The 16,774-nt window shown below is 41.0% G+C and overlaps 1 protein-coding gene across 2 annotated transcripts in view; it reads right to left on the bottom strand.

Moving 5' to 3' along the window:
- Positions 1-16,774, bottom strand: part of FBLN2 (fibulin 2) — a 632,659-nt gene that overhangs the window by 25,435 nt on the left and 590,450 nt on the right. For both annotated transcript variants that reach the window (XM_086939012.1, XM_086939013.1), the window contains 3 exons: positions 9,828-9,956; positions 9,153-9,278; positions 759-875 (listed from right to left, as the gene is read on the bottom strand). In XM_086939012.1, the coding sequence (XP_086795138.1) occupies positions 759-875; positions 9,153-9,278; positions 9,828-9,956 (372 nt within the window). The remainder of the gene's footprint in view (positions 1-758; positions 876-9,152; positions 9,279-9,827; positions 9,957-16,774) is intronic.

Genomic DNA, 16,774 nt, shown 5'->3' with positions numbered 1-16,774 from the left:
ATAAGATACTATGGTGATGCCACATGACTATCAGAGTAACTAGAAGTGCCATGTACAAAAGAGCGCTTTAGGATGATCACTGAGGTACTCCACATTTAAGAAGATTTTGTGAGGAACAAAATGTGGAGAGTGCCACTGCTTGCTTTCTGGAGGAAAGAAAGCATTGTTGTCATCTTAGTGCATGGCAAAATCAAACCAGCAATCTGCCAATTATCCAATAAGACCTTTATCGTCTCAGACACCTCCAATAGCACTGACACAGTGATGTGCCGCCATCGTACACTCGACTAAGTACAATGAAGCAGCCCATTTTGCTCCGGTCCAGGTAATCAATCAGTTGGCTATTAACAATGTTTGCCTGCTTGCAGAGCTCAGGAACTTCATACAAACATACATATATAAATCATCAAGGCACATAGCTGTGGAGTTAAATACAGTTAATCTATGCTTACCTATGTGATTTTACCTTTGTGATATTGTGGTAGTCAACATTTTGTCTACAATATTTTTGTAACATATTATTTAAAATATTATATTCTTATGAATTATCGCCCTTCTAGGGGAAATTGGATGTTTCCACCGAAAAAGAACTACTTCTGGAGTATGTGAGCGAGTACCTGAGACAATGACATTACAAACCCCAAAGACATCTAAACATTGACTCCTTGTCCAAGCCTTTGACCCTCAACAGCCTCCTTATTTTTGCTGAAAGGCTTTGCGTGGAGTGTAAACTACAGAAAGTAAATAGAACTCTTTACCCTTGCAAGAATGGCCATCTTCTGCGAGCTGGTAGCCTTGTCTGCAATAACACTGATAGGAGCCGTAGACATTAGCGCACTCCTGACTGCATGGATTGCTCTCACATTCATTCACATCTGAAATAAGAAATGCAAAAGATGTTAAATCTGATGAAAAATGCAAACTTGTTCTAGCAAAAGACATATTTGAAATGACATAACATTTTTTTTTAAATTAGGTTTGGTTATGGTATGGGCCTGTCTGTGACAGAAGGTAGGCACACTGGTGATGACATTCGTAACATCAAAAACATTGGTGTAGTAAAAAAATACAGACTTCTCATTGAAGATGCTTTTTTCTACAAGTCACACTGTGTTCTTTTATTTTTCCCGTTGCCTACTTGGCAGCTAAAATTAAAAGTTAAGTAGATAATTAAAAAGCACCAAAGTTGTTTCAGACATGTATGTGCACTTTTTTGCTGGCTTAAACCGTGTCCATGACAATATTTTAGCCTGGTATTTGGACAAAACATTATCACTGCAAAAAGGAATTGGAACTTTTCGTGGAATGGTCATCCAAACTGAAAACTGAGGAGTTCGGCCTTGAGCAATGAGCTTGAGATCATGATTCTGGCTGGTTTTCCTCACACTTCGAAGTTCTCAGTGTAAGTGCTAGCTGTACCTTGACAATGTCACTCGATGGGCAGATGGAGCATCCAAGAAACACAACAATATGCACCAAAATAAAACAAAACAAAAGAAAGATAATGTATTTCAATTGAGGCTACACCATATGATTTCCACTAATTTATATTGCACCATTTATATTGAATTTTGCACATGACATTTTTCGACCTTTTTGAATGTCTTAAACATGGCACTACATCGACAATTAATGTTTACTGTTCTTTATTTAACGGAATTATCCAGTGTTTTAAGCACAGTAGGCCAACTATAGCAAGAAATTAGAAAATCTGCATATTACAGGATTCTGACTGTTGTGTGTGCTTTCTACACGTTTTAGGATTCACAAAGTTTTAAGGTGCATGTGTCAGAAAGGGACACAGTCGTAGATTTCTATGCATCTTCGCCTGCCTTGCATTTTTCCATATGAAGAAAAGTCTCTCTCAACACTCCTGAAAATATGCAGGTATTTGGGAATTTTTCACGACTTATTTGAACATTAACTATTGCAATTTCTTTATGATCAAAGTTGTGTGTAAATGGGGTTTGAAAAGCTAATACAATCGTTTGTGAATACTGACAGAGCTCCAACTTTGTGTGCCTTGACGACTTTTGATTGCATCCCTACTGCTCACCTATGAAGTCCCATGCCCTCACTCATAACCTGATATTTACAGCACTTAACAATCTGCTGATTTCAACAGTTGTCTATGTAGTGTCTTGACATTATGAACTCTAGGACCCTTGCGGTTCTGGTCTGTCTCTAAACAGAATTACGTAATCTTCTGGGAGGTGTTAAGGTGTTGTTATAAAAGTTATGATGCAACGCGTGCAGTGTGTAATAGTATACAGAGGAAATAAGAAGTCTGTTACAGAGCTCCATGCTTGGCACGCCCATTTGCTTGCCTCAGGGCTGGGGAAGACGCTACAACTAGCGGCGAGTAGGGGATACTTGCCCCAAAGAAACAAGGCTGCTCTCCCTGAAAGTTTTCAAAAGTACAGCACACTGCTTGTGCGTGCCCTTGCTCCCCAATTCGATGCAAAGAAGTCTTCTGTTGGAGTATGTGGAGTCAAAACCCCACTCCAACCCTTACACAACCATCGAAGAAGTTGAAGGCCCTGTAGAGGAGCACACTCAAAAGGTCAGCTAAAACCCGCTGATAAGGCTGAAAGAAGAGAATATGCGCCACACCATAACACAGACGTTTCATCCATACAAAACAAGCACTAAAGGCAGTGATGACCAGGAACAAAAAGCAAGCGTACTTACTGGCACAAGCGAGTGAAGTGCTATACAACCTCAAAATCGGACGAGACAAACAGGTCCAAGCAATGGGGGTGTTGCATGAAGAGTGCTGCCTGAACAGCACGTGCCCTCAATTGCGACGGAAGGGAGTGTAAAGTACAATGCGGCTACATTCCTGAAGCCACCACCACCGTTTGACACAGTGATAAAACTGAACATCGGTGCCAGGTGAACTGCATGGATCAAAACGTTTGATGACTTCATAGATGCAGTAGAAGAAGAAGATAAGAAATTCCTTAAATATTTGAAAAACCTTGCCCTTGATGGAGTGAAAGAAGTGCTAAAGAAAGTCTCACAAACTGATGCAATATAGTACCAAAAGATAAAGGGAGCATTGGATGCCAAGTTCTATCCAATGCCGAATGTCCACTATGGAAGATACATCTTCAACCAAGAACGACAACAGGTTGGTGAAATGATGAATGAGTTTGTTGAGAGACTTCATGCAGTTATCAAACAAGCATCAAAAAAGTACAACTCTCTAGCCCCAAGCCAATGGTGTTAAATGGTTCATGGGCACCTTCAAGAGGGTAATTTAACGAGCATGGATCGAAGGAATCGGTCTAAACCAAGCCATGTGTCAAGCCCTTTGTGCCCATCAATCAACTCCCCAGTCCATAACTGGTGAGAGTCCTGCAACTTTGCTATTTGGGAGAGCCATCGGAACCAAACTAACACAATGGACATAGGACCGATCGATGAATGCCATTAAACTTCATGTCACAGACGGACAAAGTTCAAAATGAAAATAAATGCCAGTCCGCATCAGGATAAGGTTTTCGAAGAAGGAGATTGGATACTGGACAAACAGAAGTGGAAGCGGAAAACGGACACTACGTTTGCTGCCGACCCTTTAAGGATTGTAACGTGCAAAGGACACATGGTGATGGAGCATTCTCCAGGAAAGTTCATCACACATGACTCACCACATTTTAAACACCTACCTCGATTTTCATCAACTCCTGAGGTCACCAGTGAGGCAACCCTGCCTAAATGTCCAGGTCAAGCATCTGAGCCTATGTCATCGGTGCCCAATCAAGGCGCTCCTCAACTACCTCATTTCACCTGATCTGGCAGACCAGTGCAAGCACCTCGACGACTCACTGAGGAACTATGTGATAAAAGGCATAGATTCAGGAGGGTTGTATGGGGTGTTTTACCCCACTAAAAGATGTATTTTCTCATAAATAGTTGGGTACAGAGGCTTTCATCCAGGTATTGAGAGATGTCAGTCGGATTTCACCAGGGATGTTTACATAAACACAGGCAAAAATGTACATACACTCTTTATTTTCAAAGTCCTCAAAATTTTGGTTATTTTTCTAAATGTTGTGTTTTCTCTCTTAGTACTCTTACCAATCCACATTCCTTTCCCTTTCCATTGCCCCTGAGGCCCCTCTCATGCATTGAAACATTATGTGCAAGCATGATTGTCAGAAAGTCTGCATTTCTCCCCGCCCAAATCTTGCTTACCAAGCATCGCCCCTGTATGTGATGATGCTGTCTGTCCTTTTTATTTAACAAAGGGGGAGATGTAGTGTGTGAGCGGACTCTAAATAGGATACACTTCATCTGATGAGAGGTGTTAAGGTGTGGTTATGAAAGTTATGAAGTAATGCGGGCAGTGTGTGATAGTATGTTGAAGAATAAAAACTTCTGTTACATAGCGTGGTGTGTTCATTGGCATGCTCCTGGGTTGGGGAAGGAGCTAAAGTCTGATTTACTGTTGTAAAATTCCTTGAACCCGAATTCTATGTAGCAGGATTCAGGAATTATGATACTAAAACCAAACATTTGAGTTAATAAACAGTATTTGCGGAGTTAAAACTTGTAGAATCAGTCCCATTATTTCAGTATCTGGATTGCTATAATTTCAAATCAATTAATTTTGTTCTTGCTGCTGTGGTATTCATTTAAATGAACATTTACTATCTCTTTAGACTTGCACTACTTTCCAACACGTCCAGGAGAATATTGAAGAAATCACAAGTCAGTATTAAAGGCACAAGTCAGTATTAAATAAAACATAATTGATTTTGCTAATGATATGACACATCTCAAATTGCATATTGATACCTCAAGCTGAAAGAATGAGAAACACTACTACTAGCTTCATGCGAAAGACATTCTACATTTTAAACTATTTGAGGGCGCATGTGGCTAACTACATTTCTGAACACAAAGAGCTTCAGTTTAAGAATTCACAAATATTCGTTTTTTTCCATAATCCCAACAACTTACAAAATATCCTATGAAATAAGACAATAATATTTTGCCAATCGTGCAAAAATGTGTTCTTTTGTATTTTGATATAATGCCATTTGGTCATTATTTTGTTTAGTTCCAAAACCATAAGTCACCCACTGTTTGGCATAGTATGGCTTACGAGGATGTTTTAAATAAACAGGGACAATGAGTTGGCAAGATAGCATATATATCAACTGAATCTATATGCACAACTGTGATCAGGAAATTCATTTCTGAGATCTAAACCCTTAAAAGATTTAAGACCTGCATTATAAAAAGTGCTGTCCTTAGCATGAACGCTTTTGCCTCACAACTCATTCAGCAGCACCACATGAGAGTCCATTTCAGACAATACAACATTCAAGAAAGGAAACAACTTATGTTACATGGAAAGAAGCATAGCTTAGGCAATGGGGTTGGGGTCTGTGAATCTCAAATTCCCAACTAAAAATGCAGCTGTTTGCAGGTGATGGGGTGAAATGACCAAGGTTCAGAATGGGTGGTTTTCACCAGTAGCAAGGTCGGCACTAATATGCATTAGGTGGTTCCCTGTCTAGAGTGGCACAGTGGGCAAAAGACAATGGGTTAGAATGCTTCCCTGAGAGATTGCCACTGTTTAGACTGATTACAAGCATTCTCCCCACCCATCACCTTTTGGTGTTTGGTTGCCAGTAACATGCCTGCAAATCTGAAACTGGCACAGCTTTCCAAAACTACTATTGCCAATGTGTGTGAATTCCAAAAAAAGGACATTTGCACTGACTCAAGGAGACCTTCTATGGGTGCAAATTTACTATTTTTTTGATAAACCACTTTATACATTTACGTTTCCGCTCCACAAAAAATTAACAAGTAAAAAGTTCTTAGCGAAATGAAAACCACAGGAAAGCGGACACAGACATAGCAAATATGACTCAGGGCCCTCAGGCCTAACTACCAAGCCAAGAATGCATTTGCAGAGTGTCACACCCCAAACAAAAAGCTACTCCCCTGCCCATCTCACCTGGGTATGGTAGTTTTTCCTTCGAACTCATGACAACGGTCACATACAACACAACAGCCTAGAATCCCCTGGGATCACTTATTTTAAATGTATTTTCACTGAAAATACTCTTCTTCACGCTGCTACAAAAAGCCGTCATGGCAGAGTTGTCAAATCTGTGCATGTAGGCAGGGCTCCAGGTTTCCACTCCTCACCATTTACATTCCATCAAGTGATAGGCGGTCCCATGTACTAATCCCAAGTTGCAAATAGAGGTGGGTGTGCCTGTAAATCAATAGGGTGACCCAAGCCAGAGCCAAGTCAAGGGTCTGGCTTGACTCTAGGAGTTCAAGCACGAACCAAGCCATGGAAACGTTTGGCATGTATATTGTGCAACAAAAATATGATACAGTCTCCACAAAATTAAAAAAGGTGTATTTCTTTAATATGTGGAAATGTTTCACCTTAGTACATCAGATTATATCACTACATAGATAGACGTTTATTAAAAGTGACAGTTTTTAAACATGAACTTAGAAACATTGTTGGCTCACCCTCAACCACAATGTAGATAGAGAACTAACAGCCCGATTCATCAAGCTGAATTGCGCTCGCAAAGGGCCAGATTCTGAGGATCTGGCCCTTTGCGAGTGCGATTTTTGCATTTGGGATTCATCATCCCAAATGCAAAAATCGCTATTTGCGAAATCGCATATTTGCGAGGAATTGGATTTAAGGAATCTCTATTAGAGATTCCTTAAATGCAATTCATGAACCAATTTTAAATTGCGAATTCGCAATATTTGGTCGCTATTTACCACGAAGTCTGACTTCGTGGTAAATAGCGAAAAAATAGAAAAAAGCACTTTAGTGCATTCTCTTTTGCATGTTACACACACACACATGTCCTTTGGACATGTGTGTGCGCAACACCTGTGTAAATTTGCTTTTCAGGGGTGCTACAGGGTGTCCTTGAAATCGCTATCTTATTTGCGATTAGCAATTTGCTAATCGCAAATAAGGAATGTGTAGGAATCGCAATTTATTTTGCGATTCCTACATGAATCCCGTTTTGCGAGTCTGTAATAGCGATTCCTTATGAATCGCTATTAAAGACTCGCAAAATGGGTCTTTGATGAATCTACCTGTAAGAGGCAAGTCAGTAGTTATATAAAGCCAAAACATTTCCCAAATTCTTATTATAAATGGAGCAACATTACAGTCTATTAAATCAAACATGATAGGTGCTTGTACAATGCACATCCTGAACTCAAGTGATTACAAATGCTCTCATATGTGAAAATAAAGAAAAGGGAGGCTCTGTCAAATAAAATGTTTGCCTGGGTTCTCACAATTGGGAAAAGCAGGAAAACTGGTATTGATCCTGGTTATCTGGTTTCACATTCTGAAATTGATCCGGCAGATGTATATCTCCGTCCCTCTCTCTCTCTCTACTGTTTTCAACAATGGTCACTGTTTTGTATTTTATTCTTGGTGCAAGATGAGGAAATCAGACACAGGAACACGACTCAGAGCCCCCAGGCCCAACTTCCAAGCCAAGAATGCATTTCTTTGGGGTGGGTCACATCCCCACACACTACTCATATATTGCTCATGTTTTGTTGCTTCTTGCCACAGATTTGGTTCAGGCGGTAATCACGATGGAATTACCACCAAGTGATGTAGTGATACAAGTAAAGTCATTAAATAACTTGTATCCTAAGATAACTCGTGCCCGACATGCCGACTTGTCATTACTGATGTCATTGCAAATTTTGCAGCGAAATTAATTATGTCATAGAACATGCCACAAGAGATGTAATATGCATGGTAATTAGCTGTGAATGTCAAGGGCGTGAGTTATAGTTACCTTAGGGCACAAGTTATAGTTACCTGAAATATGTACCTGCTGAATTTGAGTGGTTTTGTTTGTTTAAAATGGTATGATTTAACTGACATCTTCTCTGTGTAGTATTACTGCAGACACGAAACCAGGGCTGTTAGAGTGACACTCTTCAGTTAGCGTACAACTCTTGTTCGGGAAGGTATGTTTTGGTTGCTTATGCAAGAAGCCGCTTAGTTTAAGTCTCTGACATTTGTGCACAAACAAGTCTGTATATTAAAAACAGAATAAATGTCTCCCATACCAGATGGAAAGAGAATTATGACCATTGTCTAAATCAAATCATTTATTCCAAGGATGGGGGAGAAACTGTCCCCTTAGTGGTTGCTCTGTGGAATGACTTGCCAGAAGATCTTCGCCTCTGCCCCACTTTACAACCTTTTGAAAAACACACATGGTCTAATCCAGCGTTACTGACAGTATACTGCGCAACGCTTAGATGCGAGATGTTAGATTAATAACAACAGTCAAATGAAGTACTCAGGAGGTCTAGGGTGAGAGCAAGGCGAACCACTGTCCTCCATGTGTGTCCTGGACATAGGCAATAAACACTTGTATTCAATTTCTCCCCATTTGATTTGACTCAGCTCTATAAACAGCAGGAAGATGAAGATAATGCAGATAAAGGCAAGCAAAACTCGTCCTTTAAAGTAAAGCGATGAAAGAACTCTTCTGATGGAGGACCACTCATACAAAACACACAGGGAGACAAAATAATATGTTCATCATAATATAATGGAATGGATTAATAAAACTAATTGAACAGTTTGAACTACCTACACACAAGAAGTGGATCTTCCATTTCTTTATCACTGCACCCTGGGCGGGAGAGATCCCCAGACAATTTACAGGATGTGCACACTGGCCTTTGGTGAAACAGAGACACCCCGCCAAAAATCATATGCAAACCATTGAAGCAAGGGTGAATACATTTTGATGATTCATAGTTCTTTAAGTAGCAACTCCACTGGGGCAATGTGTTTCTAAAATCCCATCACTGAATGACTTGTCTCTTACAAAAGAGTCACAAGGGATTCAATTAGTGTCACTTGTCTTGTTTCTATTGGAGAAGTGAACAGAACACCTACACACTAAAGGCTGAGCCAAAAGTATCACCTGATTTTATATTAGCCATAATACACAATCCAACATGATTGGAGAATAGCCCCCTATGATGGAAGGCCTGTGTAATGTAAGACCCTCTACCCTTGGGCTGAATAGGCATGCTAACCACTTCCCCAACATTGGATCTGTATTAACAACAAGGCAAAGCAGGTAAATTAAGAACAGTACCTTCACAATGTTTCCCGTCGAAGGCTAACCGAAAGCCAGAAGAACATGAGCAGCGGTAGGACCCTGGGGTATTCTCACAGGTGTGTTGACAGAGCTGTCCTGGATAATTCCAACATTCATTTATATCTGTCAGCAAAACAAGCAAAATGCATTCACTGTGAAAAGAATGGATTGCAACAGAGAGAGAGAGATGGTAGGATATTCTGACGGTGTCGTAGATTGATGTGTACAGTGCAAAACCGCAGAGCCAAGGACTTCATATATTCTGAGCGTGTACTTTAATTGGGGTACAGTGCTGATATAACTTAATAACATAGATTTGGCTTGTCATGCGTTGCTACGATGAATACCCCTGTGACCTCCAGGAAGATGAATTTAGCCCACCTGGGGAAAGCAAGGTAAATTGTCTGAAGGGAATTGATGGACTAAATTAGAAAGCGTCAATGTATCAAAATCTGTGGAATCAGCTCAATTATGACAGAGAGGAATATGGAAGGTACTGGAAATATGATTGGTCATGAAATAAACGTGCTTTACAAGTGCTTCCTCATTTAGCAGCTGGGAAAGGAAAAAACCCTAGACATTAAATAATATTGCCAAATCGTATTTGGTTTAACAGATCATCAATCAGAGATCTCCCACCAAGCATCCAACCCACCCTCCTGTCTTACTTACCAATGCATATCCTGCTGAACGCATCCGCTTGATACCCCCTCTTGCAGTCACAGTGGTACGTTCCTGGAAGATTGTGACACACCTGTCCCTCTCCACAGCGGTGTACGCCAGTTTCACATTCATCAATGTCTGCAGAATACAACAAGGAATAAAGTGGCAGTCAGATCCCTGGTGAGGTACACTATGTGGTGTATAGATCATGAAAGGATCATTTACAACAATGAAATCCATTTATGTGGCAGGGACGCACTATCTTCGAGCTGAAGGACACGCACACAGGTGCATCGAGAATGGATTACACTTCATCATTGTATCCCATGGCAGAACTTTGAAGACATTTATATTTCTGGTGCTGGTGTTGAAAGATGCCAGAGGAATGCTCTCCAAAATAGTTATTTTTCAGTTTTCTTTTTTCTTAATAAAAAAATAAATAAAAAATAACTTGTACAAAAACAAGACGCCTAGTTTTTAGATGGAGCCCAATTCGGACATTCCATTGATGACGTGTACAGCTGGATCCTCAATAAATAAAGACACTTAGAATACCGGAATGATCAGGCTCCACTGAAGACAATGGGGTGACAGAGGGACAGTAACGACTTCTCTTTCAACCTTCCAATGTAATGTTTTTGTTTCTCCCTCTTTAATTTAGAGCATTCTACCATCGCTTGGTGGAATGCTCTAAAAGCATTCTAGACTTTCTGCCTCGGGCTTTATCAGTTGTTACATTCAGAGCTGGGGCCTATACCTTAGGTGGAGGGCATTCAACAACTGGTATAGCCCAAGGCAGTGGCCATTAATGCTATATTAAGCACAAAGGGAGAGGTCAAACAATAGCCAGAAAGTCTGTGGCTTTTCCAGTTGCATTCCCTGATCTATGCATTGTTTTTTAATTATGATGTAGCATACTCAACAGCTCATAAAAAGATCTGCGACCTCTATTACAATTCTAATAAATTTGAATTTAATCGCAATTTATTCAACTAAAATCTTTGGCAGTCATTAATTGATAAAACTGTTGTTCTCGAAAAAGTCCCAAAAAAGTTCATGTTTTAGAAGATTGGTTGTTTGATTTAGGTTGGGTTTTTAGTTAACCCGTGTTTAAAAACCTTCTCTCATCTGCCGTTGTGGTTCTTTTTCGAGTGCATGTGTTCTGTCACTTTTTACATACTGCTTTTTTTTGTCAAATAAAGATCTGCGTTGGCCAGATTATTCACTTTCCCCACAGTAGTCGACCTCCAGAGTTTAAAACCATATATGGAGTCAGAAATATTCCCAATAATTTTGCGGCCCAGCATTTTTTAGAATATAAAAGGGCCTTCCTCCTCCACCACCACTCCCTGGACCAACATCTATATTAAGAGCTCTGTTTCTTGCTAGAGAGAGTCACACTTTATAAATCAAAACGTCAGTTCTTATATTTATTATTTGAACCTCACTTGTGTTTAACTTCCAGAATAGAAGAATATTACAGGGCTATTCAGAGTAAGAAAGCAGAAATTAATGCTTCACATTACATTTTGGTAAATGCTACTTTATAAACCACTTACTTTGTTGAGCCCACAAAAAATGAGCAGGTAAAACCGGCTTGCAGAGAAGATCACCCTCGGCTTATATGTAATGGAAGCATCTAAAGGGAGAATTGTGCAAGGGAGAAAACCTGCATAGCTGCCCAACTTCATTTTATCACTTCCACTCAATGTCCTGATCAATGTGAGGGGCCATAGATCACCTTATGCTGAAAAAGAACATAATCAGACAGCTGGGTGCAAAACGTTTAAATTCCTATTTGCAAGGACAAATGTATGTTCGCTGTGCTAGGGCAGCCATCAATATGGAAATTTAAGTACCGAACTACAACGATTTTTAACTATCACACTTTGCTAGAAATCCCACCGCCCTCAAATCTAATTTTAGCAGATGTGACATAACGTGTTTTTATAAAGCACATGCCCACCCTGGAGGGTATCTTGGCGCTGAATAAAATATGATTACTGTTACCCAACAGTACTCATTTTATCGACCTCAGAAGGATGTAAGGCTGAGATGACCAAATGGGATTCGAACCTGTGAACATGAGGTCTACTAGAGGACCCTACAGTAGATGCATTAGTCCACAAAGCCACCAGACCCAGTACCCTGTTATTTCTTTATGTTAAACTTTGTAAAGCTCATAAGCATTGCAAAGTAACAAAAAATAAATTTATAAACGTGCAGAATGGAAACCTTCACCAATTCACTCACCCTAGTATTTCATTATTAGGGTAATTTCAAGGTCATGGGGAACCTCTTTCGGTTAGCAAGTGTTTGGATTTAATTATGCTTCTATACCAACCCTACTTTCCAAACCTCCAGTTTTCTTATCATCCCGTCTCTTCGATGTAGTAGATATTCTTTATCACACACGTCGCCTAACTAATCTAACCTGTCTAACATCAATAAGCTCTGTCTCCTCACTTGTACGCTTGTGTAGCCTAAACCTGCTAAGATTCTCCTCAACCTCCTTGAGAATGAACATGTGGCTTTCACCACTACTTAATGTCCTTTCCCACCTTCTTCTGACATTCCCCATCCTCCTCTATCCTACCATGTGGAGCTAACCAACTACACTATGCCAATTCCCAACAGCTGAACAGTCTAACCACCATTAACCGAACTATGCACAAGTAAGTGACGCAATATTTTACTTTAGACTTTGTCTTTTACACTGACTTATTGCACAACTTTTTCATTTTTAAACTGAGATTTTAAATACCACTATCATCGCCGTTGAACTTTATTGCCCAATGGTCTTTATTTTTAGTGGTTCCTGCTTCGTGCACTGACCTAAAGCAGGGAACGAATCAGGCAGCAGGGGGCGGAGCCTGTAAGAGCTCAGAGTCCATATGCTGTAGGCAGCAGTGCGGACGCTCCAGTAAGTTGCAAAATATTTTAGCCTTATTACTTGTTTGGCGATCCGACTGCCGTAGGACCACGTCCGCCCCCACCCGCAGCCCACTGCCCTGGTGGTACAAAGACCACCGTATTTTGAGTTGGCCACACCCTGGAGGTGTAGGGGCAGTGATTTTTCAGCAGTTGTGTGTACTATTACCGATACCTGTGTGCATTTCGACTGCATATGTAACATAATCACTCACGTGCTTGATATATGTGGGACAATTGTTCCTGGTAAGACACATAGGGCCAGATGTAGGTCGCCCAATAGCGGTCAGTAACGGCCGAAATTACCGAATTTCGGCCGTTACTGACCGATATTGGGCTTTTTAGATGTAAGTGTCATTTTTTTAGGATTCGGTATTTTACCGAATCGGTAATTTAAGGATTCAGTAAAATACCGAATCCAGGATGTAGGGAGCACTCAAGTTGGTGCATTCCTCAGTTAAGGATTCGTTATTTACCACCAACTACAAGTTGGTGGTAAATAATGAAAACCTTTGAAAAAGCATTTTTTTTGCTTTTCCAACAGTGCGATGTGGCAGACTTACATGCCCTTAGGGCATGTATGTGTGCCACATGTGCACCCATACACAATTGAGGGGTGCAACAGGGTGTCAAAGTGACACCCTGCCACCCTTCAATGTTTCCCCCTTTTACCGAATCAGTAATGAATGCAATAGGAATGAATGACAATTACCAAATCGGTAAATACCGATTCGGTAATGACCAAAACTTAACGATTCGGTAATTTTTAACGAAAAATTACCTGCATCCCATTTACTTATTGTTAAATACCGAATTGGTATGATTCTGTATTCAAGAATAGGTAAATTGAGATTACCTACATCTGGCCCTAAGAGTGTCAAGAGAAAGGAGGAGAGAAAGTACCTTGATGACACACTTGCTTATGTGAACATCAAACTCATTCACAGGCTAACCACACCACTAACAAATCTTCATTATATTTATCATCCCAAACCTTATTTTTTGGCAAAACCCAAACCTTTTTTTGGAGTTGCTTGTAACACTGTTTACCACTCCAATTTGGCCTCTGGACATGCACAACGGCACAGGACACGCCCACTGAATTTCAGCCAACCGGACGTTAGGCAACGGGGACAAAATCTACATGATAGAAGCCGCTCAACTGTGTGGCCACCATTCAGGCACGCATGGTCGAAGGTAGGTGCAGCGAGAAGCGCACTCGGCAAAACCTTAAGTAGTTCTGTCTACCTACTGAAGGTAATAACAATGGGACCGCGACTCATGCTAACAATGGTCTCGGCTTTTAAACATGCCTTTTCTTTCTTCCCTGTTCCCCCTTGATATTGACAGTCCGTAACGGTGTGGGTCACTGTGCACTAGCTAATGAAGATCGATTACTTGAAGAATTAGGTAAGACTATGTAGTATGTCTGACTATTATCTTCATGGCTTTCTCACATAACTACGAATAGCACCACGTCACAGAAGTGAAACTAACATACAAGGGACATTTGGCAAGGACAATTATATCACAGTATATAAGATGTTCATAAAGTACATGAGAGGCGCGATGACCTTAAAACAAACGATGGTGTTTGACAGTGATATTATGTGTTGTTCTTTTTAATAATTTTTTAATGACCAGTGAGTCTTTGTCTGATGTCTGTGAACCAACTGGACATGATCCTGCTTAACACCATCTAATATGTTTATTTTACATGTTTGTCTATGTACCATCTCTCTACTCTCCTTTCCTCTCTCCCAGCTATCTAGGTCGAACCAACGATGATAATTATCGCGAGCAGATGCAACCCTTCAAAAAGAGAGGGGGGTCGCTCATTCTGAGTCTAAGAGTGGGATTGACTCACTATTAACTCATATTCATTTTGATCCTGATGAAGTGCCAAGGATCAGTTTGACCATTTTCTGGGCACGAAACATGTCGACCTTCTTTTTTAGCTACTAGGGGGGTCATCATTACTCAATAAATAACGCTAACCTATGGGTTTTTTACTCTGACAAGGGAATCAGCATATTAAAATCATTGGGATATCCCCTAGACAGTTTTAATTATTTAGTTTCACACTCACTTCTCACTACCCCACTAGAACACTCGCACACTTATCAAATGGCGAAATAAAAAAGATCACCACTAAAGTGACCCTGAGGGGGACTCTTAGGGCATTGGAGCCTTGGCCTGACGTGGAGCACCCGCCTGATGATGAAACATGACATCCCTAGAGATGTGTGAGGGTAAAAAGAGACATTCTTGTTGACTGTCCTCTAAGAATTGGTGCACTACCTAGTTATCTACTCTCTCGCCTCCTTTCTCTCATTACTCTTAGTGTCTTACCAGGAACAGTAACCCCCCTTTGTTGACTTAGATATCATCTTTTGAAGCACGGTTACTGGACCTTGATTAGCTCCCAGTCCCTCTCTCCCTTTATTTGATAATATGTGGGACAATACCATATACCCATTACCGGTGTTCAGCCCATATGTGGGCAGTCCTAGTAATGGGTATATGGTATGAAAAGAAATCACCTGTAGATTGCCACACACAGGGTCGTAATCCTAGGGTTGAAGCTACTGCTGTGAAGGGGGACCTGAATATAGGGATCCACATTGGAATCTGCCTGGCAGAAGAAAGGAGTGAGTACGCACCCCAAATCCCTCTTCACTGCCACCTTGAAGCTGGCGGTTGGACCGCTATGGTTTGCCTGTGGAACAGACTACTCGTAATACGTACAGGGGTCGAGCTCCACTGTACCGCCCTTTGGCGACTACCTTTTCCCGACCGCAAGCCTGGAAGTCTGCTGGCGGTCTCGGTGGTTCAGCGGCGATCTTTGCAAAGCGGATCCACCCAACTTGTAATATGGTGGTCAGACCGCCGAGCACACGGTGCTCAGACCACCCACGCCGATGCGGCGGTCCTCGGGACCACCAAACTCGTAATAAGGCCATCTGTCTTTTCCACTGACTTATTGCACAACTTTTTCATTTTAAAACTGGGCTTTTAAATACCCCTGTCATGGCCGTTGCACTTTATTGTCGAGGGTGTTTGTTTTTATTGGTTCCTGCTTTGCGCGCTGACCTAGAGAAGGGAACCAATCAGGTAGCAGGGAGCCAATATGTTGCAGGCAACAGCCCGATGCGCCGCTGACACATCGAAGGTACGCCAAAGGGAAACCCGCCTGTGCCAGGGCAGTGCCCAGAGCCAGCCCCGCTGCCGGTGTCCCCGACCCAATACTTTACTTAGCTACATAAGGGAAGACTTACTGAAGCTCTATTCTTCAGGTAAGAACTGCTATTGTTCCATTCTTGATCCCCTTAATTTTACGGACACTCTGAAGTGTCAAGGTTGTAATCACACTTTAACCAATCTTAAAATTGGCAGAGACAAATTGTTAAATCTTTTAAATACCAACATACTTATATCTCAGCAAATAAAATGCTGCACTTTAATTAATGCCAGAGCCCTTGTGCTAAACACACTTGAGTTTTTTTATTTATTTTCTTCGGTTCTGAAACCTAGACTTAGCATTAATCATGGAAACCTGGGCAGATGCCACTTCGGGCCCTGAACTGGTTTGTCCAATTCTGATGGGTATACCACCCTAAGGCTCCAATGAACAGCTAAGAGAGGTGGTGTACTCAGTATAATTTATCACAGCCATTTAACAGCCACTTTTTCAGCTGTGCCCCCCTTATTTGAGTGGCACTTTCATTTAAAATTGAGCTCAATAACAAAGTCACCGTCAAAGGTCTGTTGATCTATTGCCCACCCAGTATGAGATTATAATATACTGAAGCTTTTAGCCACCTACTAGAATCTAAAGTTAACTTAGAAGGCTATACAGTCCTCAGAGATTTTAACTTACATTTAGAGAACTCTCAGGGCAAGGACTCAGAATTACTGATGGACATGATGAGCAGTTTCGGCCTAGTTCAACTGGCCAACTCCACGACTCATGTGGCTGGCCATCTGTTAGATGGAATTTGATCAGATAACACCTTTGTTTCTCC

Source organism: Lissotriton vulgaris, chromosome 9 (genome assembly GCF_964263255.1).
Source record: "Lissotriton vulgaris chromosome 9, aLisVul1.2, whole genome shotgun sequence".
Classification (NCBI taxonomy): domain Eukaryota; kingdom Metazoa; phylum Chordata; class Amphibia; order Caudata; family Salamandridae; genus Lissotriton; species Lissotriton vulgaris.
This window is presented reverse-complemented; position numbering and strand designations above follow the sequence as displayed.